Source organism: Suricata suricatta, chromosome 17 (assembly GCF_006229205.1).
Source record: "Suricata suricatta isolate VVHF042 chromosome 17, meerkat_22Aug2017_6uvM2_HiC, whole genome shotgun sequence".
Taxonomy (NCBI): Eukaryota; Metazoa; Chordata; class Mammalia; order Carnivora; family Herpestidae; genus Suricata; species Suricata suricatta.
Genome location: NC_043716.1, coordinates 40,993,179 through 41,020,824, shown reverse-complemented (window position 1 = coordinate 41,020,824; position 27,646 = coordinate 40,993,179). Strand labels below are relative to the sequence as shown.

At 51.0% G+C, this 27,646-nt stretch overlaps 2 protein-coding genes across 2 annotated transcripts; both read right to left on the bottom strand.

The window, feature by feature from the left end:
- Positions 1 to 9,474: 9,474 nt before the first annotated feature.
- Positions 9,475 to 15,160, bottom strand: HEXIM2 (HEXIM P-TEFb complex subunit 2). The gene is given in 4 exon segments (XM_029927057.1): positions 9,475 to 10,510; positions 13,124 to 13,154; positions 13,156 to 13,235; positions 14,945 to 15,160. Coding segments are annotated over 4 exon segments (1,122 nt in total). The 3' UTR covers positions 9,475 to 9,715.
- Positions 15,161 to 20,109: 4,949 nt separating this feature from the next.
- On the bottom strand, positions 20,110 to 23,728 carry HEXIM1 (HEXIM P-TEFb complex subunit 1). The gene has a single exon (XM_029928060.1). It carries the CDS (start codon positions 23,084 to 23,086, stop codon positions 22,007 to 22,009), a length of 1,080 nt encoding a protein of 359 aa, XP_029783920.1. The 5' UTR covers positions 23,087 to 23,728; the 3' UTR covers positions 20,110 to 22,006.
- Positions 23,729 to 27,646: the final 3,918 nt, after the last annotated feature.

Genomic DNA, 27,646 nt, shown 5'->3' with positions numbered 1-27,646 from the left:
CTGCCGTGCAGCAAGAGGCAGAGTAAACAGCACAGGGAACATGGGAGGAGACTCACAGGCTCTGAGGATTCTTTTTGAGGAATAGAAACAGGTCCAATTCTGGACGCAGATGATTCGCTCACCTGGAACCAGAGCTAATAGTTTAAAGGGTTTCAAGTGACACTGCTGTGGCGGAAGCCTTCGGGAGCACCAGCCCACACCGGCCGCACAGCACATCTTCACCCTTACTGATGTGCGTTAAAAAGCAAGGTGTCTGCGTGGCAACACTGATGGAGGCGGGGCGGTGCTGCATTGTATGTGAGGAGACGTCGGTTTTCTTCAAAAACGCCCCTCAGACTCCCCATTCGGACTCTTCCCACCGGCCGCTCCCCACCCCCACGCGGCAGGCTGAAGCCAGCTCAACAGCTATTCCTCCACTCATTTAACCAGTTTAATATTTGGAAGAAAAAAACTATTTGTGGCAGCCACTGTGTCAGATGCTGGAGTGGCAAAGATGATTCATAGGGTCCCTACCCTTAGGATCTCAAAGTCATGCTAACAAATTATTAGGATTCCATGTGCTGAGGGCAGTGAAAGAGGGCAATTCAGAAGTGAGGTCCCCAAGGAGGGCAAAGTGGCTGCTTATCTACCTCCCCAAACTCCCCACGTCCCCTCCCCTGGAGGTACCCAGCTTGCCAGCCGTGCCCAACATCCGCTTCCTGAACTCATCCCTCTGAAACTTTGCCCTGCTGTTCTCTCTGTGAGCACTGTCCTTTCCCACCCACCCCTGACTATAAACCCCTGCTTCTTCCCCGAGATTCAAATCCAAAGGATCAGCCCCAAAAGATCAGCCCCAGGTTCATCTGGGAGGATTCCATCAGGGAGGAAAACCCTGGGAATCGTTTTTCATGTTTCTTTCGTAAGCAGGGGGTTCATTCTATTATGCTATATGCCTTTCTGTGTCTGAACTATTTCATCATAATATATTTTCAAAAGAGATCCCATTCAAGCAACCCCTCCACCTTGATCCACTCCTCCTCCTATGTTTCCTTGTCAAGAATCAAGCTCAAAAACTCCTTACTGTCAGTCAAAAGCAACTCTGTGTTTCTAAAGATGCACAGAAATGATTGTTACCAATCTAGGATCCTGGGTCCTCCCCCCACTTAGGGTGCAGAATGCATCTGGGGAGGGATATGATGCTAAGGCTTCAACAAGATAGCAATGTTGCTATTTCTTAAACTGGGTGGGGTTACATAGGTGTTTGTTTTAGGCCTTAAATATTGTATGTAACAAATGAAACACTTGACAAAGCAAGTCTGCAGAGTGAGAGGGAACCAGAAGGAAGAGGAAGAGAGAAGGAGCTTCAGGGAAGTTGGATAAGGAAGATCAAAAAGGTGGCATGGAGAGAACAATGAATAACCAAGCTCAGCTTGCCAGCCTAGAGCAGAGAGCCGTGAAAAAGGCACAAGGCTGTGTCTCACTGTATGGAACCACATGGCAGTGGCCAAGAGCACGGACACGGGAACTGGACCATCGAGGCGCCAGTCCCTGTGCAATCCCTCATTAACCACAAGGCACTAGGTGACTCACTTCCATGTCCTCGTCCTGAAAACTGTGTGTGGGGATCAAATGAGATGAACTGTGTGGGGCTCACACCAGTTGGTATCTGGCGAGTGCCAAATTTCGATGTGAACTTGTGTTCTTAGTTGTTAGTCACGTGACCTTGAACAAGTCACTTCCGTTCTCCAAAATTCAGTCTTCCCCAAAAGACTCTCGAGAAATAAACTAGTTTGAACATTCCAGAGTGATTCATAAACAAGAGTTAGAATTAAGAAAGAAGCTATACGGAGCGGGGGGGGGGGGGGGGGCGCCTATTTGGCTCAGTTGCTGGAATGCATGACTCTTGATCTCAGGGTTGTAAGTTCAAGCTGCATGTTGGGTGTGGATCCCACTTAAATAAATAAATAAATAAATAAATAAATAAATAAATAAATAAATAAAACCAAAAAAGAGAGAGAGAGAAAGAAACAGAAGAAGCTATCAATAAAAAAAACACGAGAGCATGTAAAGGTCCATGAGGACAGAGAGACTGATAGGAAATGCCTCCTTCCTCTTTAAACTGAGCACTGGCCACCCCCATGCCTTCCAAAAACCCTGGCTCCCTGTCTGGCATCTGCACACCAGAGGTCATGCGACCTTGGAGTCCTCCTGGGGACGTGGGCAAGTGAGAGGGGCCTCTCTCACTCGTGGGACTCTTGGCCACAGAGGGCTGAGCAAAGGGAACTTAGAACTGTGGCTCTCAGCCCTTACTGCACAGCAGAATCTCCCCCAGAGAACCCTAAAAATTCTAACGCCCGGAGGGCATTCCCTGGAAGAATTGTATCAGAATTTCGGGGGGTGGCACCCAGACATAGGAACATTAAAATTTTTTCCCAGGTGATTCCAATGGGTAGTCCAGTTGCGAAGCAGTAATATTTTGGACAAAGGAGCCCTGCAAGGAGAGGGAGACTGGACTCCAGCTGGATGGGAAGCAGCAGGGAAGCAATCGGCTCAAAAGACTTCTGGAAAAGAATAGTGGTTGCCAGGGGCTGGGGGTGGGGGGGATGGGGAGTTATTGTTTAATGGACACAGAGTCTCAGTTTGGGCAGATGAAAAAAAAAAAAGTTCTGGAAATGGTTGGTGGTGAGGGCTGTACGACAGTGTGAACGTACTTAATGCCACCAGACCATACTCTTAAAAAAGAACAAGAGAGGTAGAGTCACAGATTTTAGAAAGATATTTAATCCGCCCTAAAGATAGGACGTTGAAGTAGGTAATGTTGGGGCATCTGGGTGGCTCAGTAGGTTAAGCGTCCATCTTTGGCTCAGGACATGATTTCACGGTTTGTGAGTTCGAGCTCTGCATCGGGCTCTGTGCTGCTAGCTCAGAGCCTGGAGCCTGCTTCAGTTTCTGTGTCTCCCTCTCTCTGCCTCTCCCCTACTCATGCTCTGTCTCTCTCTCTAAAAAATAAACTTAAAAAAAAAGAATTAGGCAATGTCTAGAAACCTCTTGAAGATACCTACACCTATGTGTATGTCTGCATATCTATCTACATCTTTATAGGTAGATAGATAATAGATAGAGACATAGACATGGGATAGGGGAAGATATGCTTTGGGGAGGAGATCTGGCCAAGGCTTTTATTATTTTTTTTAATTTTTTTAATATTCTTTATTTATTTTTGAGAGACAGAGACAGTGGGAACAGGGGAGGGTCAGAGAGAGAGGGAGATATGGAATCTGAAGCAGGCTCCAGGCTTTGAGCTAGCTGTCAGCACAGAGCCCGATGCAGGGCTCGAACCCACAAATCATGAGATCATGACCTGAGCAGAAGTCAGACGCTTAACCGACTGAGCCACCCAGGCGCCCCTAGCCAAGGCTTTTAAATGTACTCTGAAAAAATTAAAAATCTAAGGAAATCCAGGGATCTTTAGTAGAAAACAAAAAAGGTAATGAGAAATGGAGAACTAGTAGAACAGAAAACTCACAAATGCATATGTGAAAGTAGTTTACGATAAACGTGAAACTTCAGGGGCGCCTGGTAGCTCAGTTGGTTAAGCACTGCACTTGGGCTCAGGTCAGCTCATGATCTCATGGCCTGTGAGTGACAGCCCCGCATGGGGCTCTGTGCTGACAGCTCAAAGCTTGGAGCCTGGAGCCTATTTCAGATTCTGTGTCTCCCTCTCTACCCCTCCCCTGCTTGCACTCTCTCTCTGTTTCAAAAATAAATCAACATTAAAAAATTAGGAGCACTGATTTTAAAAAATTAAAAAACAAAGAACACTTGAAATTTCAAATGGTGGTGGAACAGGTGTTAGGGCCACACTTGTGTAGCCATTTGTGGGAGGAGGGGGAAGGCCTCTAGCATCTGGGAGTCCAGGGGAGGGAGGAGGAAAGGCAGCTGAGGAGTGCTGCCCAGGGAAGTCTCGAAGCTGGAGTTGTTCACGGGGGTCCTGGCAGCGGGATGAGTCTGGGGCGGGAGGTGATGCCTGTGGTTACAGCTCGTGGGAATGAAAAGTGAGGCCAGGCCCAGAGGAATAAGATCTTCTTTTTCAAAGGCCCAAGAGGGTAAAAACTGAGGCTAGAACTGAGAGGCAAAGGGATGGAGGTCTGGCTAGAAGGGACGGTGGGGCCTCAGGACCCAGTGGCGGGAGCCAGCCAGCCCAGCAGCCACAGGGCTTTGTTCCCAGTATGCAGTGCTGGAGCCTGTGGCAACCCTGTGCCCAGGTCCTCACACTGTGCTAAGGGGGTCTGAATGGCGGACTGGGTGAGTGTGGGCCTGAGGAGGGCCTCAGAGGGAGAGCTGGAAGGAGTAAGAACCCGCGAGAGAATTACAAGCCAATGGAGACTCTTTTCCCTTCCTTCTCTCTGGAATGACAGGCTATAGGAGAGGCAGGCTCTGGATGCCCACGTGGCTCAGAATGTCTCCGTCACAACTTAGTCTCTCTGGGAACTTCCTCTGGGAACCTCTGGGGTCAGGACAAAGCAGGGGAGGGCACCCATCCTGGTCAGCAGGAGGCAGCAGGTGCCTTGAGGGCTGATCTGGGCATCCTACCCTGGATAGGGTCCAGAGAGGATCTCTGGGGCAGGTGGTCTCTGGAATGTCCATGCTCACAGGCAGCTGGGACATAGCGACCAACTGGGAACCAGCTGTTCACCTTGTCCCACTGCCAGGCCAGGCCTATGCAGTCCCCTCCCTTCCCTGGGTCCACAAAGGCCTTTCTGTTTGGGGGCAGGGGTGGACATTCAGCCTTGGAGACATGAGTGAGCTGAGCTCCAGGTGAAGGCAACAATATCTCCTTAGCTGGGGGAGGGGGAAACCATGTTCCCCACTCCCAGCTGCCCTAGGGGCTCAAGGTCCAGGCAGCCCCTCTCAGCCTCCACAAAGGCTGCCATCCTAGGGAGGCCAGTGGAGAAGGCAAAGAGGAAACCCTCTCCAAAAGATAAGGGAAGGGGGTCTCAAGGGGAACTCCCAAGAACCACCTTGGAATGGAGCTCTTCACTTCTTGATTTTGCAAGACCCTGCAAGTAGTAAAATTATGGCTGCTTCCCTCCAAGAGAACCTCCCACATCACTAGCACTTTGCTAAACCCTCAACTTACTTTATTTCTTCGAAGACAGAAGAAGCACAGTGGTCGACAGCGCAAACACAGACAGAACTGGCTGCTGGCTTCTCAACCTCTCTGAGCCACAGTTGCCTCGTCTTATGCATCTGATGCCGAGCCCCACAGCATTAATCATGCTGTCCCCCAGGGCCACCTTCACTGCCTGGACCCGGCAGGCAGGAGCGAAGAGGATCAAGGAGATGCTTGTTCTATTTTTCAGCCCAGGCAGCACAGTCCCAGACACAAGCTCCCTGGCCAAGTATAGGCCCCGGAGGGCTCTCGGGATCCTGGACTGGCCTGAAGCCTCCCTCATCCTTGAACAAAGGAGAGGAGGCTCCTGAGTTAGAAACAGAATGGGATGGATCACAGGTCTCTAGTCTCCTGATAGAGTCTTGCCTCTACAACATGCCCTCACATAAATCTCAGGTCATTTTGGATGCAGGCCCCAGGAGACTAGCCTTTCCCTCTTGGCTTAATCACCAGAATATCCAGAGTAAGTAAATCCATAGAGACAGAAGGCAGATTGGTGGTTGTCTGGACTAGAGAGAGATGGGAGTGGGGTGTAACTGCTTAATGGGAACGGGGGTTTCCTTTTGGGGTGATAATGTTGGAGCTAGATGGAGGTAGCAGCTGCACACGTTGTGAATGTACTAAATGCCACTGAGTCATTCACTTTAAAATGACGAGAGTTTTATGTGATGCGAATTTCACCTCAATTAGAAATAAGGGTACCTGTAGCTAAGAGATCAAAAGAGTAAGAGGGGGGTGCCTGGATGGCTCAGTCAGTTAAGCAGCTAAGCGTGGGACTTCAGCTCAGGTCATGATTTCAGGGTTCCTGGGTTCTCTGACATCAGCAGGGAGCCTGCTGCAGATCCTGTGTCCCCCTCTCGCTCTGCCCCTCCCCATTTGTTCCCTCTCTCCCTCTCTCTCTCTCTCTCTCTCTCTCTCTCTCTCTCTCCCCCCCTGCAAGGTGGGAAGGTGAAGGAGGGCTGAGTTATGGGGGAGGGAGGGGACATTGTACATTCTGATGTTGCAGAAGTAGAGCAGTTTGAGGCTGGGGGGCGGGAGGAAGGTAAGAGGGAGGGTGGTCTGGAGGATACAGCCAGTTGAGGCAGCAGAGTTTGAGCTTTGGAACTTGGGGAGCCATCTGCCTACAGGCGAAGGGGAAGAGCCAGGGAAGGAACTGCACAGGCACTAGTAGCCTCTGAGCTGTTTGCTTCCTCTCAGAGATTAGACTGGAAGCTCCTGGGGGAGGGGGTAAGTAAGGACCTCATCCTTTTAGCTGATGTTAATTTTCATAGCAAAGCTTTGTCACAGGTAGATGCTTCTTTTCAAAAGCCTGGCACCGACGGAATGACATCAAACATGTTAAGCAGCAGGAAGATTATCCACCGCCCACAGCAGAGAAGTCAGGATGACACTGGACTGAGTGTGTGTGCCAGCAGGGGGGCTGCCCAGCTTCCCAGGGGTCCAGAGGGTCTGCCTTTCACTCCCTGAATGCCCAGGCTCCTGAGAGGGCAGCACCCACCCACTGGGGTCTGGGGTGGGGGAAGGGACTGGGTGACACCATGAGCTCCTTTGTCAGACCCAGGAAGGAGAGTGGGGGCAGCTACAGGAAGTAGGGGGGTGAGGAGTTCCCTCCGGAATCTATCCCCCCACTTCCCTCCCCTGTGCTTGCACAGCTCCTGCACATGCTCAGTGTACCCACGAATTGGGTTGGCTGGGGGAGGGCACTGACTGGCACCCCCACTTAAAGGGCCAGTGCCATGGTTGCTTGAGCCCAACAGGGAGCAGTAGGAACTGGCCACCCTCTGCCCTCACACTGATTTCTTCACCTCAAACCCCCTTCTTCACTTCTGGCAGACTCCTCCTGCCCCTCTGGACAGAGGAGTTTCCACTGCAGTCCTTGATGGGGAAGAAAGGAGGGTCCCAGGCCAGGGCACACAGAGGCAGGGGCTGTGGGAAGCCTCACTCCTGCGAAATGTCTGCCATTGGGCCTCCCTCCCCTGACCCAGGTGACCAAGAAGATCCTGGAAAGCAAATGGGTGTGAGGGAAGTAATACACTGAGAATTTGGTCTAGAAAGGCCTGGAAGGGAAAGGGGAGTGTGTTTAAGCCCAGCTTTCTCCAGCCAAGGAGGTATATAGGTTACAGGGGAGAGGGGAGGCTGTAAAATTGGAGCTTCTGTCCCTCTGGTGGGGTAGGGAGAAGCCCAGGGGTCAGAGCAGGGCAGCCAGAGAGGGCAAAGGCAAAAGGGACCCACACCTGGCCACTACCTGTAGCTGAGTGGCTTCTGCCCAGTACTTGGCCCAGGACTCAGGACACCCTCCAGCTCAACCCTGGGGCTCTGGGGCACTGAGGTCAAGGGACCTGATGGTGGAGGAGGTGACAAGGACTCTTCCTCACTGAGTCCCCTCAGTGAAGACATTTTCCCAGCTCACACTCTTTGTTTTCTTCTTGTCCCATCCTGTCCTCCACCAACCTTGGGGAAATTAACGCACTTTGATGTGGCCCTGACCAAGAGCCCTTCAGCGTGTGGGGGGGGGGGGCGGGGGGCTGGGGGGGTGGGCAGCAGGCAGCTTTCCAGGCTCCTCAGCTTCTGGGCCAAGAAGGGCCGAACTCCTCACCTGTCCCCTCCCCTGTATGGGGCTCTTGCCTACTCAGGGACTCGCTGGCCCTCCTGGGCATGGTGCCAGCACCCACAGCCCTCCCCCAACACTCCAGCAGCCCCCTCTGGAATCTTCTCACCCCTCCCAGTTATACACACACACACACACACACACACACACACACACACACACACACACAGGCCTCCGGGTAAACAACCTTAGTCCTGGCCCAACCCTCTCCCTCTGGGCTCCCTACTGAGGAATGTGGCAGCTGGGAGGCTGCCTGAGCCTTGCCCAGGGGCCTCTGTATCCCAGGCTAGCACCCAACAGGGGAAGGCAGGCGAGGAATTCGGAAAGCCACACCCTCCCAGAGCCTTGGATTTCCCATCTGCAAAGTGGGGACAAGCATTCCTCTGGCCCTTCCTGAGCTGTTCAAGATCATCAAGATCAAAGAAAGGGGGGCTAAAATCTTTGGGGAGGGTTCTTAGGGGCAGAATGCACCCCTCCATGCACCTGCCATCAGGGACAGGAGATTCTGCTCTTTCTTGAAACCCATCCCTCCCCCGAATCTGTTCTGCCTTGCTTCCTTGTTGAAGGCGCTGGTGAGGCCTGGGTGTGGCAAGGCAGAAATGAAAGTTGTCCCAGCAACACACAGGGCTTGTCAACATTTCCATCCCAGCAGCTCCGAGGCCTGAGCCCTTCTCTTGCCCAATGTGGTCTGACAACACGAGCCTTCCTGGAATGGAAGCCAGGTTGGGCTGGCCAGGTCTCCGCCCATCCCAGTACACGGTGGCAGAAACAGTCTCCCTGGTGAGTTGACTAACTTCCCCCTCCACCACCCCAGCCTGACACTAGGCAGCCGACAAAGACGCCCAGAAGGGGTGATGGAAGTGACACGCTGTCAGGGGAAGGCTGCGTCTAAGTGATGGGATGTGTGAGCTCCTTTCAGAGCCCAGTACTGCTGGCACCTGGTGGCATCTGCCTTATCCCAGTGGACTCAGCTTTCTATTATGCAGACAGGGGAGGGGCTCACCTCAGAGGGAAGTGACCACACAGGGGACAGGAGACAGGCGAAGAGGAGCAGGAGGCACAGATGCACAGTAAGCACCAGGAAAGCCAGGCCACCAACTCTGCTAGGGGCCCCCTTCTGCCTCTTGGGCTTTTTTTTTTCCCCCAGCAGGAGGAAACTTCCCTTGAGGGCTTACTTGTAAGTGCCCTTCCAGGAGGTCCAGGGGCAAAGGTGGTGACTAACCTCCTGGACAACCACTGGCTTGAAGATGTGGGGGGCAGCAGGCTGTCAAGGACAAGGAGACACAAGCCACCCAGCTCTCACCCAGTTGAACCCTCCAAACTGGGGAGGACAGGGAGCATACAGGGAGCTGGGGAACAAGCCCTGAAGGAACCCCTCCAAAAGTCCCAGCCCTCTGTCCTCCAGGGGACACCCCAAGCTCCTTGGAGCAATCAGGCTTCGGAAGTCAAGTTCTGGCTCACCCCTGTGGTTCCTGAGCCCCCTCCCAGCCCTGCGTCTCCTCTATGAGACCTTAAGAACCATCTGATTGTTCCTGGACACACAGAGCGGCATTCAGGCACCCTGAGGTCCTAGCATTTCCCCAACACAGAGGTCTGCTGGCCTCCCAGGCTTGGGGCAAGGCAGATCCAGGACCCCAGTCCCAAACCCCTCTGACACAAATGTGCTTCCATTCTCTGAGCAGCCCTAGTGAAATCAATCCTAGCCACTCCCATCTGATCTCCCGAAAATCATTTAATTTCTTTGAGAAAAATAGGAAGACATCAAAGAACAAATTATGGGAATGACAAGGCAAGGCAGAAGGCTCAACCGATTTTACCTGCCCTCGGGGGAGAGGGGGCAGGGGAGATACTGGGAGTGGTTTTCATCTGCCACCTGCCTCCCTGAGACCCAGCGGCCTGAGTGTGTATGAAATGCGACCTTCTCCTTGGGTGGCCTGGGTGGGGGTGGCCTCCCTCTAGGTGCCGGGCTCCCCATCCGGGCAGCTGCCCTTCCGGTTCCACATCGCGTTCTCCTGCCGGAGCCGCTGGTTCTCGGTCCGGAGCCTCTCGATCTCAGCAGCCAGCTCCTCCACCTGGCGGCAGGGCGGGTGGCCGGTGTCCCCTCGCAGCTGCTGCAGCCTCCTGGTCTCCTCCTCGGCCTGCGACAGCCGCCTCTCCAGATCCAGGTAGTCTCGAACCAGCTCCTGCTTGCTGCGGTCCTGCAGGCGCTCGGTGTGGTAGCGCTCGTAGGCCTCAGAGAAGTCCCTCTGCTGGAACTCCCCGTGCGCCTGGCAGCGTCCGTCGCCGTCCCCGGCCTCGCTCTCTCCGCTGGAGCCCGGCTGGGAGGCCCCATGGGGCACTTCCAGATTGGGCTCCTCAGGGTCTCTGTCATTCATCAGGAATTGGGTGGTGTTGTAGGGTGCCACGGGCTGGCCTTTGGCGAACATCTCCTCGCGGACCCGGGAGGCCCTCTGGCTCTGCCTCTCATCCCGCTGCTGCTTCTCGGCCCAGCTCAGCTCCAGGTAGGGCCGCCAGTGCCTTTTGCGCTTCGAAGGCCTCCTGCGGTGCTTCTTCCGGCCCAGCACAGCCTCCACGGAGGTGCCCCCTGGGCTCTGGGTCCTGGAACCCCTACTGCTCCAGCCCAGGCCACCGCCAGCCCCTGCAGGGTCTTCCTCCTCCGAGTGGCTCTCTAGCCGGGGTGTCAGGGGCAGGGAACTACCAGGGTCATGAGGCTCAGGGAGTGTTTGGGGGCTCCCAGGAGCACCAGGGGTCTAAACAGAGGACAAGGAAGAATACATCACAGACAGTCTGTCCCCAGTGGTGTCCACAACCACTGGGCCTGAAGCTGACCTTCCCACAGCTGACTCGGGGTCACTCTCCCACCTCTCACCCTCTGCAACTATTTGTTGGCTTTGTGGGTTTTACCGTCTACCGTCTGCCTCCCAACCCTCCCCAAGCAAACTCATGACAACGGCAGGAGTGCTGCCCGCGTATTTCACTCTGGAATTGCAGTGCCTCCAACAGTGCCTCCCAGAGCAGATATTCAATAAATACTGTCTGAATGAAGCAGAAGAGAGAGAGGAGAGAGGTCGGGGAGAGGGTCCTGATGTATTTGCTTCATCAGACATATTCCTAGGAAGCTTGTCCTTCAGACCGAGTTGGCTTCATGGGTAACCAACCTGTGTGGTCCCTCAGGGCCCCTCACCCCCACTCTGGTCAGAAAGGCCCCCCACTTTGCTTAATGCCTTGCTGTCCTTGTCTTGAACTTCTTAACCATTTTTGAATAAAGAACCCTTTGCATTGGGCCCTACAAATTATGTAGCCGATCTTGCTAGCAGGTATTTACATAGCTGACTCTTTAGGACTTAGTGCCAACGTTACCTCTTCTGAGGGGCCCTCCCTGACCACCCTATCTAAAGATCCCCAGCCCCATCTCCCCTTCCCAGGGACACTGTCGTGAGACCCAGTTAACATTCCATATACCATCTACCACATTACCATTTACCAAGAATGTGTCTTGTCTGTCCAGTTCACCATTGTGTCCCTGTGCGTGGCCCAAGGTAAGTGCCCCACAACCATATGTTAACTATCAGAAAGCCCATAAGAGAGGGGTAGCCAAAAACCACAGGGACACGAGACTCTCCTTTCTGTTGATCTAGAGCAAAGAAGATGGAGTGTATTTATCCCAAGCAGAAATTGCTATCACTCTTCGACATGAGCTGCAGGAAAGAGGCCCTCACTAGGGAGAGGAAGGGTGAACCTCCAGTCTGCAGCCGACAGCATTCTAGAACTTATCTAAGAGGTGGAAAGGGATTGTCAAGAGTGTGTACAGAGCATGTGTTTATCTCTGTGGTGGTTAGGGTGGGAGTCCTCAGGGTGGGGGATGGGGAATGAATTGCTCTATGTTTGTGGTCTGGGGAATTCTAATAATAACTGCTGCCATTAGCGTATAGCTTTATAATGTAACCACGGCTCAGAGGCATCCGAGCGTAGGTCCATAGGAGCACGGCCGCGGTTCAGACACATGAGAGCATAGGTCCCTACAAGCACGGCATGCGTATCGGGGGATGTATGCAGCTCTGTGAGAGCTGGAGGTGTGTACTGTGTGTGTTTTTGAGGCCCCGGAGTCCTCTTCCTCATCTGGCATGGAGCATGTTCCCGAGTGTATGCAGTACGTGTGTGTTGTTTGTCCTGTTGTATTGTTACTTCACCTGCAGGGAGATCAGAGATCAAGAGGGGCCTTATCTCCACAGTGTCTTGAGCCACCTGAGTCGGAGTTTCTGCCCGCCCCAGAAGAAGCCAGGCACCTCGCAGCGGCGCCCAGGCAAGGTGGCTTGCTTGTGTGTGCACAATCGTCCACCTGCCCCCAGCCCTCAGTATGTGTCCCCCCTGATGACCCTTCCCCTCACCCAAACCAGCCCTGCCCCTCAGCCCCATGTGCTGCCTCTCTCCTGAAGTCTTGTCCCTTTACCACCATTCCCACTATTGCAGATAAGCTGTGTGATCTGGGTGAGTCACATGCCCTTTCTGAACTTCTAACCCTGACCTACCATGAACTCCAAATTAAACAAACTCCAGAAAACACTGGAAGTGGCTAGCTAGGATGGGTTAGAGGAGCAGAGCTCCTTCCTCATCTATAGGGACTTGAAAACTAGGGGAGAATAGGCAAGGTGGGGGCAACAAGAGAGAGTATGGGCAGGGCACATGTGGGTTCCTGTTGCCAGATCAGAAAGTGACTTTTTCTGAGAGTCTGACACAATCTGTGTCTCCCTCTTTCCCAGACGGTGTGTGAACCCCAACCCCCATCCTAAATCATGAACCAACTGCTCAAACTATTTCCCCTGTGTCAGACTTGGTTCTCAGCCTTGACAAACTGCAAGGCAGAGTTCTGCTGTTGGAAGTCCCTAAGTTTAATCTTGGGGCACCTGGGGGGCTCAGTCCGTTAAGCATCTTGATTTCAGCTCAGGTCATGATCTCACAGTTCATGGGATTGAGCCCTGCGTCAGTCAGCCTGTGTTGACAACGTGGAGCCTGCTTGGTATTCTCTCTCTCCCTCCCTCCCTGCCCCTCCCCCACTTGTGCTCTCTCAAAAAACAAAAACAAAACAAACTTTAAACCTGGATCTTTTGTTTGCTAGCTGCCTGATTCTAGAAAAGGTATTTCAGCTCCGAGAGCCTTAGCTTCTTTAAATGGAAGCAGTAATTCCTACCTTGAAGGGCTCCCAGAATTTTATGAGATAGCACAGATTTGGCATCCGGCATACTGCCCACTGCACAGTAGGGACTCATTTAAAAATACTGGTTTTCCAAGCCTGCCAACACATCTGAGACCAACTGCCAGGATCCATGCCAGGGCACTAAGGTGGTTGGCTAGGTGGGGCTTACCTCGGCCTCCTCCAGGGCTGCTGGTGACTGTGTTACAGTTGGTCTGGGTCGGAGTAGCCACCTTCTTCTGTTCCAAATCTTTCAGCAGATGCCTTTAACTAATGACACCTACCTTAAATAACAGAAAACTCAGTCTTAAAGGAGAATTTTCAGGAAGACTAGCAACCCAGGAATTTTTCACCAAGGCAGCGGCAGCCATTTTGTAGCACCAGAACTGCACACTTTCATTATCAAATGAAGGCCCTGAAGGCTGCCTCCGCGCCCTGGTTTTCACACCTCCAGCCAGCAAGGGGGCCAAAAGGGGAATAAGGGGCCATCTTCCCAGTACCGTTCCTCAGACCCCAGGCCAGGGCTTACGTCCTATACTGTTCTTCTAGAAGTCACTGAGGCTGAGGCTGGCATCTAGGAAGCTACTTCTGAGCTTCCCCATTCCCCACGTTCCCCCCCCCCCCCCCCCCCCCCCCCCCCCCCCCCCCCCCCAACAACCAAAGAGGGAAAGGACGCTGTTCTGGGAGGCAAAGATAAAGCAGTAACTTGGAGAGTCTGGCAATGGAGTGGGTCAGTGGCTCTAACAAGAAAATATGTAGCAGGCTTTACAAGGGGGTCCTTTCCTAACTGTGTGCAGATGCCTCAGTCTTGACAGCAGACCCCTCCCCCTACCTGCCCCCCAATCTGGACTCAAACACCCAGCACTAAGAAACACAGCTGTGGCCTGGACCGAGCCTGGGGCTGAATTCTTATCATCTCCTGGGCTTGGCCTGCCTCCCAGCTCCTTCCTCTCAGGATGGGAAACAGAGGAAAGGGGAAGAAGGCTTCACACTACATGCAGCTGGAAGGGAAGCCCAACTGGAATAAGGATGTATTCCTTGCAAGAGGGGATATGGTCCGAGAAAGGCGATTTTGCAAAGGCAGAACTGACCTATTTGCTGTCAAGGATTATGCACACGACTATATCTGTGTGTCTTTCTGTGCGACTGACCTCCTGTTTGTGCAGTTCCCAATGCCTCAGCCCTACCTCTTGCTGCAATTGCAGCAGCTCTGGTCAAGCCGCTCAGGCACTAACGTTGTGGGGGGACGGGGAAAGGGAAAAAGCCTGGCAGCGCGGTGCCCATTGGGGATTGTAGTTCTTCCAGCTTTGAAAGACCGATCAAGAGCCCGTCACGTCTACAGTCAGACCGAGAACTCCAAAACCCATATACCCTTGCACGGGTGGCGTCCCGCGCTAACCGATGCCTTCTTTGATTGGTCAAACGGTCTGCCAATATCTCCACTCTCGTCAACGATTAGCTGTGCGGAAGCACAACAGGACCCGCCTTCCGAGCTCAATTAAAGAGTTCATTGATGGCGTTAATCTTCACTGGGCGAAAATAGATCCGGCTGAGGGGGCGGGGCTGTGGGTGCGGAGTGATCCTCGGTCCTAGAGGAAGGCGACGAGAAGGATCGGTGGCCGCCGCCGCCATTTTGGGCTGGGAGGAGGCAGCGGAGGGACTCGCTGCGCAGTGAGAGCACCCCGTGGGGGGTCGTCCGGGCGCGGGGAGAGGCCGGGCCGAGTGGGCTGCCTGAAGTGGTGACGCCGGGAGACGGCGGGGAGTGGGACCGGGGACCGGGGGGGGTGAAGGTTGGAGTCTCCCCGGCCGGGCCCGGTCCTCAAACCGTCTCGGAAGCCCCGCAGCCTCGCATCTCACAGAGGGCGGGGTTCTTGGGCAATTACCGCGTGTTCCCCGAGACCCCAGTTGGGGCGAGTCCGGGCGAAACGACTCCCCTCTGCTCTTCCCACGGGAGACGCAGATCTTGAGGCCGAGTTCTGCCAACTTTCCCCACCCCCATGCGGCCTGGGTATGGTGGCGGGGCCAGCGTTCCGGGACCCCCACTTCGCTGGGCAAGGTGGGGCGACGCCAGATTCCGAAGACTGGCGCCGCGGGGGAGGGCGGAGGTCCCAGCTCTGGCCGTGCGTCCTTCTGGCGCAGCAGGCCGCTGGGGGCCTCGAGGGCGCAGAGCCGGGTGCACCCACCTTCTTCCCCCGTACACCAAAGCCATCCCGGGCTTCGAGAAGGAAACAGTCTTCTTCTTACAGTAGCAACCACCAATTCCCCCTGGAACTAGGTAGATGGAAGCACGTGGAAATCTCTGAGGCTCTCGCCCTCAAGATTTCTAGGCAGCCCCGATTGTCGGAACGACCTTGCTCGTCCCTAGCCAGTTTGGGAAACTTTAAAAATGTGCTGTTCACGTCCCTTGGAAAGTTTACACCAAAGAAAGGTTGGGTTTTGCCCTTAACGGGGTTGGGACACAAAAAATCCGAGTGGCCACGGCTCTGGGAATAAAAGTGGAGAGGCCCCTTTCAGATGCTTCAGGAACATCTGTTTGCGTTTGGAAATCCGAGCCATGAGTTTTACCAAAACTTTTGGAGAAATGGCTGCCCTCCTAGAGGAAAGAACGAGCTAATTCCAACGTAATCTTTGTAAGCCTACAAATTCATTCCAGTTTAAAGAACTCTTCTTCCACAAACTGAACAAAATGGGGAGTATTTTGTTACGGGCGCATTGTTACTAAGGAAACTATTTTGAGTTTCCAAGTACAATAATTGGAAATCACCTCTGTGAACCCCAGATGCTACCAAGATAGAAATTGCAGTTTTGAGCAACTTCATATATGTAGCGTTTGGGGGGGTGGGGGAGACCTGCTTTGAAAAAAATAAATACTCAACCTTCTATTAACAGTCACAGCAGCTTCTTTTTTTTTTTTTTAATGTTTTTTATTTATTTTTGAGAGCGAGAGACAGTGCAGTCACAGCAGCTTCTTAAGGATTGAAGTTGGATGTGAAATTCTTTTTTGAATTACAGATTAAACCATCTTCTTTCCCACCGCTCGAAATCCAAGTGTAGAGACATTTACATACAGCTCAGGGACATCTTTATTTTGTTGCTAAAATATCATTTAAAAGTTATGTGTAGGTAGACTCAAGTATGAGACTGGGCGGTGAACTTTACCTTTGAGAGTATCTTGTAATCTCATTGCCAATTACACATGGTCACATCATTCCTGAGCCTTTGGCTTTAATAGCAAGAACCTTGAAAGGTTTTTGATAACTGAAGCCCTCTTCCTCCTATTTTTTAAGTTGTAAATGACAGTTCTATAGCTTTATATTCTCCCCCTGCTCCCCAGATGTTCTCAGAGAAAGTCTTACAACTGGATTGTGACAATGTGATCACCACCGACTTGATTTCTTAATCCAAAATTTGAACCACTAAATGAAGTACACTTGATTCATAACCATAGGTCGATTTGACTTATGTCATGTTAATTTTACACTGTTCTTCAGATCAAGAGAAGATGGGAGTTAGGAAGGTAGGAGTCATTAACTTGGTAGGAGTCAAGTTAAATAGTCATAGGAGCTGAATGGGGCTTTAAAGATTATCTTTGTAGTTCTTCTGTCAAAAATTCAATGGAGGAGGATCCCTGACACCTGTGATTCATCCTCCATGGTGAAGTAATAGGGTTAAACCTTTGGATGCTACTGGGTAGACAGTACTGTGCCAGGTGCAGAAATGTGTTACTCATTTATAAAGATACTCATTTATAAAGATGACAGGTTATCATCTTTAAGGGTGACCCAGAAGCCCTTCCATTCCTTGATAAGAAAAATTGGGAATCAACCCAGTTTAATAATGCTCCCTTGGTTATCTTCCGAGCAAAACACTGGACTGGAAGTTAGGAACTCCAAGTTCTCTTTCTGTGTGTGCTACGCTGACTTGATTGGCTTGGCCAAAGGCCAGATCCCAAAGATGAGGCCAAACTGGTCATTTTGTTGCTGAGTCCATTGTTCATCTAATGTTCAACCAGACCTCAACTTCCTTCTCAGCTCTCCCCTTTCAGATGAGTTGCTTCGGGGTTTATGACAAAGACTACAAACCTATATGGCTCAAGTTTCCTGATTTGAAATTATCTCTGCTGCCTCCCACATAAATACGTTGGGGAGTAACTACTCTCCAGTAGCTATTTAAACATTTCCTTACTAAAACTTCAGTATTTGGGAATCTAGAACTTCTGCTTCAGAGGTTATTTGCAGGTATTTGGGAGGCCTACCTTACTGAAATGTGGTTTCCCTTGGTAGCACAAAAGGGGTGGCCATCCAGCTAGGCTGAAAAGGGTCGGTTTCTTATGGTACCAAGCAGTTGTTACTAGGAAGGCCTGGGCGTTTTATCCTGATGGCCTGCTCCTGGGGCCTGGTGGCTCTGTGAGCAAGATCCGTGATGAGTCCGGTTGACTCTTTGTAGCAGGTCCTCTTTAGGAGGAAGATACTCGCTTCTGAATAATTTGATTTTCACAATTAGAACAATTTTTTGTTGTGGTTAGCTTTGGCCCTCTTTTTGAATTTCCTCTTTTTAAATTGTTCCAATGTTTGTTTTGTTAAGCAGGATTTTAGGAATAACTAGAGACGGAGGCAGAACTAATCTCTTAGACATTCCTCTCCATCCTCTAGCTTGGTCTCCTGCCTTTGCCTAACAGTTGTACTGCAGTTATCCAGGTCTGTGGGCTTTTGTGTTTAAACAGGCCTCAGACTTCAAATTAACCTCCTTTTCTGGCCCTCTGGAGGCTAGCATAAGTTCTATTGAGCGCTCACAAGGGCAGTGATGCTGTCGCGTTCTCAGATACTTGTGCCAGGGGCACTCAAGTTTCCACATTTTCCTTCAGGAATACCCTTTTTGCTCACTGCAAACCCAGGGCTTTGTAACACTTTCCACCAAGACCATGGATATGTCAAATAGAACATGAAGGATGAGTGTACAATTTCCTTCTGAAGTTTTGTTCTTCTTGAAAAAATTTTTTGGCCAAACATAACTGTTCTTGGTGCTGTGTTGAGAGAGAGAGCACTATTTCAAACAACTTACCAACTGCAGCTCACCCATTTGAAAGAATTTTGTTGGTGTGCAACAGTTTATTAATATACCACTAGGATTATTCTCTGCCCTGGATCTTGTTACATCCTTTGTCGTAACTGAACCACCTCTAAGTAAAACCCAAGAACAAGTTTATTCAGGAGGATTTGTGAGGGCTCAATTATTGATCTAAACTCAGTCTTTGTTTTTTTGGTTTTCTTTTTTTCAACAAGTGGAATGAGGTTGTAAACTTTCCAGTATTCAGTGACCATTGGCTCAAAATTGAACCTTTGCCACTTAGACTCTCCCATTTGCAAAGCAGGACTGTTACCTTCTGGTCAGCAGATCCGACTGGGTTCAGGGTCTCAATTCAACATTTTCTTGACTTTAAATTTTTTTATTTTCATTTCTAGCCTCAGCCATTTATACCTTGTGTGAGAAAGAATAGTGAAGTGGAATTTTATTCCAACGTTCTTGTCAAATTTGAAAAAAATAATTTCAAAAAACAAACCTTGCAAACTCAAGTGTACTTAATACAAGTACTATCTCAGCTCTAGCTAACTTCGCCATCCTAATGTTGTGAATATTTGTTTCCAGCTGTTCTGGGTATAAGTGGCCAGGGAGAATTCTCTGGTGCTTTACTTTATGTTTGACTAAATATAGGCAGCTCTCGTTTTTCTGAAGGTAAACTATTCAGTTGTGGTTATGGGGCTTTTTTGTTTTGTTTGTTCTAATTTCTAAGTATTCCCTCTTTGATTTTTCCCCCCTCTAACTTTTGAAGTCATTAGTGTCACTTATTTACATTTTCCCAAAGGATTTTAATTTTATTCTGGAGGAAGTGAAAATTAAAATATTGATCAAATGGACAACTGCTCTGGTCTTCAAAAGAAACAAAGGGCTGTCTCAGTCAGTGGAGCGTGTTGACTCTTGATCTCGGGGTTGTGGGTTCAAGCCTGACACTGGGCATAGAGATTACTGGAGGAAAAAAAAAAAGAAAAATAATTATATTGATGGTAGCTTACTTTAGTGTAACACATTTTTTTATCTATAATCCTGATGCAATTTTGTAAAGTAGGCACAGCCCCATTCTGCTGATGAAGAATGAGTCTCAGAGTTTAAGAGCTGTGTAAGGGTTGCACTACTGTATGTTAAAGACATGACTAAGACCCTGCTGTTTTGACTCTTATTAAGCTAGTTTAATTTTTATGTTTTCTTTCTTTAGAGATACCTTGTATATTTTTCTGAATTAAGCCAATCTGGGCCTCCTTGGCTTTCTGTCCTGAAAAATGAGATCTAAAGGGCCCTGTCTCCTGAGGGTCACTTTGTATTATAGGCTAACCCCCAGAAAGTTTTCCTTACTCAAGGGAGGATTAACCTTTCCACCAGCTGTCTCAACGTTGGGGAAGCACTTTGCCCTCACTGGATACCCAGACTCCCTATAAGACAGGGAACAAATTGAAATTGCCAGTGGGTAAGCCCTGGTCTTTTAGGCAGTTCAGTTAAACTGTTTGGAAGAGAGGACTTTAGTGAAAGACTAGAGATCCTCAAATGACTTGAGAACCATTTGTCAGCACAGTCCTCTCTTACAATAGTAATTCAGTCTTCTCTCTACCCTGAAAACACTATGCTAGTCAGGTGTTTGAGTGTAAAAAGTGTTGATAGAAAACTGCAATTTCATGCAAACTTTATCACTCTTAAGACCATAAATATAATGCATATTCTAAAGTGTCTTGGAAGCAAAATTCAGAAAGTGGCTTATCTCCAGGTAAATGAAAGTAATGTGAATTACTTAAAACTATCTGTGTATTTATCAAAGATGGGACTTCATTTGTCTCCTAAGAGAAAAACAGGTTTTTTTCTGACGGTAAATGTACTTACAGAGTCTCTCCAAGACTAATAGTAGGGGAAACAAGATCATTAAAGTTTAATCCATTTATCTTCATAATAAGTTCTACAATCAGGTTATCAGTGCTGCATCCAACTGTGCAATGTGAGGCTTCTCTGCACTGTAAAGCCAGGGGGCAGTGTTGCTGCCTTTCCATCAAGCAGCCGTTTCTGGGACTGCTGCATGACATCATAGCAGAAGGAAAATTAAAAACACGAAGAAAACTGTTTCAAAATAGACCTTTAATGTAATTTCAGGCCAAAGGAAAAACTGAACATACATTGTCTTCGGTGGACCATCTGCCTGAATAGGGCCAGTTTAGTCCAGCTTTGAAGGCCCTGAGTCAGTTCTTGGCCAGCATAATTTCCCTTGATCCACTGATTTGTGAATGCTTATGCATCAGAAGGTGCGTTTCACTCTTGGAAGTTCCTGCCACCTCCACCGTTCCATTTAGCTACAAAAGCAAGCTTTCCCTGCAGAGGTTCTTAACCTTCAAGGGAGTTTGACAATCTCCTGATTCTCTTGAATGTCTCCCCAGAAAAGTGTACATATGGCACAACTCTACCTAGGATCTCATGGGGTTTGTGTATCCCAGTGCCCCCCATGGGCCCCTCAAGGCCCCAAGTTAAGAACCCCTGGGCTAATGATTTGAGCAATGCATTTGCTCTAGGGAAACGCTGACACAGGGAAGGTGGAGACGGGCTGGATCAACCATGACGACAGGAAGGAACAATTATAATTTCTTTGTTGTTTTTAAGGAGATAGAAGTTTACTGAATACAGTGCAAGGGAATGGCGGCCAGGATAGCAAAAGAGACTGCCAACAATCACCATTTCTTACTATTTTGATTTGGAAGCAGAAATTAACTCTGAGCGCCTCCCTGCATTTTCAAGAACAGAACTACTCAAGAACCTAAGCAGCTATTAGGAGACAGAATAGCGACTGCACAAGGAATGTGCAGGGTTCCCACTCGGCCCATAAGGACTTAATTTACCTCCTCAACCAGAAGCTTTACATTTCGTTTACAGTGAGGGGGCATTTCTAATTTTGGCTTCACCCTCATGAAAAGGTGGACAGCTCCTGTTCCTTTTTTTAGTATAGGGAGCACCTAAGTATTAGATAATTAGGGTAAGTCCTTGGAATGCCCCAAACAGCCATTTCCACTATAAATCCAATATTCCCTACCTCTAAACATCTCAACAAAGAGCTGCCACACAAGTTTATCCAACCATTGCTTGCCCTAAAAAAGCAAGGGGTTTACCAAGAGCCTCTTTCAGACATCCAGGAACTTCTCCAAGCCAGACTAGGAAGGGGAAGGGACTACTAAAAACCTATTTGGAGGAATGAAATGAGACTATCATCTGTCTTAACCTAAACAAACTACCAAATTAGGTTGGCTGTTGAGAAGCAGAATTAAATTTTAAGCTTCTGATTATAGCCATTTTCTGTTCCCCAAACACCCAACAGTGGATTATTTTTCTAGCATCGAAAAAGAGAAACCAAGGCACTAGAAAGCAAGCACACTTAAGTATTGAAGGTAATTAAATCTTTATATTTTGCCTGAACTGTTATTTGGTAGCACACTAAAACCCACTCAAGGGAAAAATCAGTAAATTGAAAACTGTCCCATTAAAGATTGTTTTCTGCAAACTAATGATTTCTTTACCCTCCCCCCCACAATGCAGTCACTTAAAATAAATCACTATTTTGAGTTTGCTCTAGAAATCACACTGAAACTATGTTACATTTACAAATATTAAATTTATTATAACTAGAATGAATTTAATGTTTTTCAGATTTGGCCACCTTATAGCTCCGTTCAAGGAGGGGATTTTTAACAGAAAAAAATGCATTATAATTTGGTCAAGTTACTTACACATGAAAAAAAAACCTAAAAAGGAAAACAAGAAAAGCAACCCTTCAGTTTCACATAATTAAACAGGAGAAAAGCACGCAAGCTACATCATAGCTAAATTTACCAAACCAACCAAAGCCGGGGGGATTTTCTCTTCTGATTATGTGTCATAAAAAGGTCCACTGTCTTATATACACATGTGTATAATGTTACATTCCAGCACTGTAAAAAGTCCCCTGTGCCCCCTCCCCCCCAAAAGTTTCAGTCTAGTCGCCAAACTTGGACAGAGGCGCTCGCTCCTGCTGCCGGTGCAGTTCGTTCTCCGTCAGCAGCTGGTGGTTCTCGGCTCGCAGCCGGTCCAGCTCCAGCTCCAGCTCCCGCACACGCGCGTCGTCGCTGCCCAGCCGCTTGCTTTCCAGCCGCAGCCGGTTATTCTCGTCCTCCATGCGCGAGAGGCACTTCTCCAGCTCCAGGTACTCCTTGATGAGCTCCTGCTTGCTCATGTTCTGCAGACTCTCCGCGTGGTACCGCTCGTACGTCTCCGAGAAGTCCCGCTGCAGAAACTCGCTGCCGTCTCCTCCCATCCCGTCGCTGCCCCCGTCCTCCTCGCCCGCTTCTTCCATAAAGTCCTCGTCGCTGGTGTCGTCGGATTTGGCAGCGGCCCGCTTGGGATAGAGGCCGGTTTTGAGATCCGGCTCCTCCTGGTCGTGATCATCCATGAGGAACTGCGTGGTGTTGTAGGGGGCGACAGGCTGGCCCTTGGCGAACATCTCAGCTCGAATCCTTGAAGCTCGCAGGCTCTGTTTCTCGTCGAACTTTTTCTTCTCCTCCCAGGTCAACTTGTAGTACGGTTTCCAATGCCGCTTCTTCTTGGAGGGGCGTCTCCTGTGCTTTTTCTTGCCCAGCTGCCTCTGCTGCTGTCCCCACGCCTCCTCGCCCCCTGCAGCAGGAGCCCCCAACTTGTTGGCCTCGGAGTCATGACACGGCTGTGCGAGCGGCTCGGCCTCAGGCCTCGGTTCTCCCCCAACTGCCGGCTGGGGGGCTCCGCCAGCGGACAAGTCATCCCTATTCTGGCCCTTCTCGCTTGCTTCCGGGCAGTTGGGTTCTGGACGGACCGGGGTCTGCAGGGGAGGCGGCTGGGGCTCCAAGCTCCCTTCCCCCTCCTGCCCCGGACGGCCACCCGACTGGGGGGACGCTCTCGATTGCCACCTACTGTCCTCCTCGGGCACCCGCTCCTCTGCGCCTGGGGGGCGATCGGGGTTCTGTTCTTCAAGAATAGCAACAGCACCTGTACAGTTGCTAGTTTGAGGCTGGTGCTGGTATTCTGACAAGAGTGGCTCGGCCATAGCTAATAGAGTCTTCTCGAAGTTTGAAAAATGTTGGCTGTTAGTCCTTAAAGGAAAAAAAGAGGTTTTTCTTTTCTTTTAAAAAATGTCCAGCAGAATCCTCTTCGGTCTGTAATTCGTGCAGTGACGCCTTTAGCCAGTCCTTCTGTCAACAAACTCCTATTGCAACTTGGGAGAGCTCAAGTCAATAAAGGGTTAAGTGCCCACAGCGCGGCCAGCTAGCGGGTCCAAAGGGGTGCAGCAGCAGTAACAGTACGTAATGTGCAAAGGGGGTGGACGTCAAACCTGCCCCGCAGAGCGCCCCCGCGATCGAGGAGTTGGTGGGCAAGGAGACGAGGTGAAGTCCAACGGGTTAAACCCGGCCCCGAAGGGGTTAAAACTACCCGATGACGCTGCCTCCGAGGGGTCGAATCCACAAAGGGTTAAATCCCCTGCCGCAGAGCCCACAAGGGGTTAAAGTCCCAGAGCCACCTCCTCCCACTTCCACGGGTGTCGCTCCAACCCGAGCTCCCCGTTCCCTAGGCCCGGCCGGAGCCTCAGCCGAGGACAGACAAACTCATCTCCCCTTTGGCTCGATGCTCGGCTCAGCTCAGATCTCCACCGCCTCCTCCTCTTTTCCTCCCTCCCTCCTCCCCCTTCCGACAGCAACTCTTCCGCCTCCTCCCCCGACTTCCCCTCCCAACCTGCCTCTCCACCTGCCAACTTCCAACTGCTGCCTCCCAGCCCTCTGCGCCCTTTTATATAGAAGCCGCTCCGCCCCGGCCATGCGCATGCGTAACGGAGTCCCCTTCTCAGGAAGCTGGGAGTCGTAGTACCCATCCTTCAGGCCCGCCGTCCTCGCGCGCCGTGGTACGTAGCCAATCCCAGTACGCGTAGGGGGCGACTTCCAGGCCGCCTCCTTCTATCGCATAGCCCTCGCTAGAGAAACGTGAGTGACTATTGGCCAGGAGTCACAAGTCTGGCCAAAGAAGGAAAGCCAATCGCAGGGAAGATGGGGCGGGCTTTGGGCCATACCATTCTGCTTCAGGAATACGAGAAGATTCGATGGCCTCTGAATGCCTATACAGAATATTTTTATGAAAAGGTGCGTTTTAAAGCCTATTATCGTTTTCTGTCCTGAGCGGAAGGGTTCTAATGGCCACAAACATTTGTTAGCTAAAGCAAAAATGGTTCATTCCTAAAAAGTAGTCCCTAAAGTGTAAAAGAGGATTAAACCGTATAAAGAGAGATATCGGCCTACAGCTAATAACTCTAGATTCTAAAGATTACAGGAATGGAGAAGGTGCGTGTGGTTAGTGCCTGGGATTGACACTTGCGGAAGGATCTTGTGAACATTTTGTAAAAAACGAAAAGCGTATGAAGAAGTAAACAAATGAAGAATAAAAAGTGCCGTCTTAAAGGGACAGTGTGACTGCATTAGCGCAGCAACCTCGGACTAGGCCTCGGACGATGAGAAGGCAGGTTCGAGTCCCGGGTGACTTCCACCTTGGGACTGGCTTCGGGATGCTGGGCGAATTTGGCCGTCCCTCAGTCCAGGCCTAGTCTTTCAGGGCCGCCGCCGCCGCCCAGGACCAGGGCAAAACGGTGGGCCGTGACGGAGCCTCTCTTCTGGGCGGGGATCCGGGAAGCGCGGGGTGTGCATCCGAGGCTCCGGGGAGATCTCTGGTCGGGAAGGCCTAGCCCCCTGGCCCCGGCCCCGGCTTCTGTCAAAGAAAATGGCCTCCTGGTGCCGACTTGATCTTTTCACTTATGAGCCGACCGGGAACATTTCCTGAGGCCGGACAGGGCAGTCCGGGCCAGTTGGCGGACCTTGATTGAGAAGTAGGGGGGATGGATGGGGCTCAGAATTAATACTGAGTTTAAATAAACCACCCTGGCTGGCCGAGAGAGGAGAAGTACCATCCACAGAGGTCCCTCCTCGTCAGTGGGCGCTGGGCAGCACTGGGAGGGAACAGAGCCAGAGACTTCCCCTAGGAGGAGGGCTGGTCCAGAAATGGGGGCAGGGGGTTTCTGGCCTGGGACTGTAGGGTAGATTCAGGGGGAGGGAGGCTTCGAGAAAATTCTCCAGATTCCAAGCTCTGGCCCAGACTCTAATCATTTAGGCCTAAAATGTCAGTGTAATCACAGCATCTCCCTCTTGCCACACACCCAGTGACCTAGTCTTACTATTTCTTCCTTAATAGCAATGTCTTAAGGTCCAACATATAACATTGTTTTTGCACACAGAACCATCTGACCCCACCACAGACCCATGAGTTAGGCAGGGCAGGAAAGATTGTCTCCGTTTCAGAGATAAGCAATCTCTAGGACACAGAAATGAAGTGACTTGTCCAAGGTCACATGACAACTAAGTGGCAATTCTTGCTAGAATGAAGGTCTTTGTGACACCCCATGTCCTTTTCTTATAAGCAAAAAAATATTTTTTTCTCAAGAACTTTGGATTCTTTTTTAATTTTTTTTAACATTTATTTATCTGAGAGACTGAGCGTGAACAGGGGAGAGACAGAGAGAGAGGGAGGCACAGAATTCGAAGCAGGCTCCAGGCTCTGGGCTAGCTGTCAGCACAGAGCCCGACACAGGGCTCGAACCCACGAACCGTGAGATCACCACCTGAACCGGAATGGGCCCCGCAACTGGCTGAGCCACGCAGGCGCCCTATCAAGAACTTTGGATTTAGTTCCTTTCCATTTCCAACAGCGTCCGTCTAATTAAGGCCATCGTTTCTTCACTTAGCAAACACTTGTTAGGAAGGAATCGTCATCCTTGCTGCTTATGGACAGTGTAGAGAGGCCACAGTGAGCCAAACCACAGTGAGCCAAAATGGCAAGTGAAGAAAATCATGGTAGGAGCTTCTGAGCCAAGCTGTTCCGGATTGGGAATTATGGACAGGATTCGGGGGAGGCATCTTCTTGGCGATCTCAGAAGGATGAAGCATTTTCAGGCCGGGTAGCCTGAAGAAGGGCATTCTATAAAGAGCAAGCATGTGTCCAAAGAAAGGACTTGTCTGGGAACTCAGGAGCGGTTCCATGGGGAGGTGGTGATGAGTATGCCACAAAGAGGAGGCAAGCAAGACTGCCTCTAGGCACACCCAGATGATTTGAAATGGCCTGCCCCTGCCCCTGTGCTCCCAAGAATTCAGGTGCCTCTGAAAGCCCTGCTCTTCTTTGTGCTCCTTCCTCAGTCCTGCAGGAGACTCCCTGTGATCAAGAGCTGCCCCCCACCCCGGAGCTCCCTGAGAAAAGGGGTTTTGCGGAGAACTCGAACGGGAATCAGAGACCTCTGTATTACATTTTCAGACTTCAGAGGACTGCCGGGTACTCTCATTCAGGGGGATTGAAAGGTACAGCTGAGCCCAGTTAGCCTCAGTTTACTGGCCAGGGCTCATCTGTCGTATGTGGGGAGGGGTGGGTAGATTGATAGGTTGTGGAATTCTAGAATTCTGTCAAACAAGAGGCCCGCCACCTTGATGTCAACGGAGTTTGAACCCATTTTACATGCTTTGGTCATTTAAACTCTAGGACTGCCCACGCAGTCCTTATTTTACATAGAAGACAACCATTCTTATTTTACAAAGAAGGCAACCCGGGCTCAGAACAGTTAAGAACCTTGCCCAAGTCACACAGCTAGTGGGGTGCCCATGGCTGCATCCCCAGCACCACTTTGGTCCCTCTCTCACCACCGTACTCTTGTGCATCCTTCGCACAAGCGTTTTATTCAACCTCTGCTTGTGACCCTGGGCTGGACCGCAGAGCACCAGGGCCTGTGCCTCTGTCTTTAGGCACACCCTCCCCACCTTGAAGGAAGGATTGAGTAGTCAAAGAGTGACTGAGGCTTCCAGTGGGTCGAATGATACACCCAGCCTTGGGCAGTGATCAAGGCCAGATGCTGATAGAGGGAACTTAGGAATTTCAGGGTCTCCAAGAAGGGCCCTTCAGAACTGCCTCTTCCTCACCCAGGGCAGGAGGGTTCTGGGGCCCAGGCTGTGCTAGCTGTGGCCCTCTGCAGTTGGGGACCCTGGCCAGTGGCCTCTCAGGGGCCAACACTAGGAGGCGCTCGGGGTGGGGGTTCCCCACGAAATACATGCCACTGCTAGAGCCAGGGCGGCCCCAGGGGGTGGGGGTGGGGGCAACAGGGCTGTCGAAGGCCTGATGGCGGCCACGGCCGCCGGGCGGTGAGAAAAATAAGTTCGGGGCCAGTGCAGCAGGCAGCACCCGCAACTCTGCCCACGCGGGCGCTCTGCCCACCCCGAAGGGGGCTCCCAGCGCATGGCCCGCCCCCACTCCTCAGGGCAGGGTGGGGACTAGGCTCCTACTGGGTCTTGGCCTTCCAGAAAGTTCCCTGGGAAAGCCCGAGCGCAGAGGTCACGGGCGGGGTCACCGGGAGCGAGCAGCTGAGGAGGTGGGAGGCGGGAGGTGGGCACTTCCGTGGCCGGGGCCCGGGCCGCTTCCCTGCGGCCCGCGCCTGGGACAGCGAGCAGCCGCCCTTCGGTCCGGGCGCCGGCTTCCTCCCCCGCCACACCACGCCGAGCTCGCCAGGCCCCCCTCCCTCCGACGGGGCGGG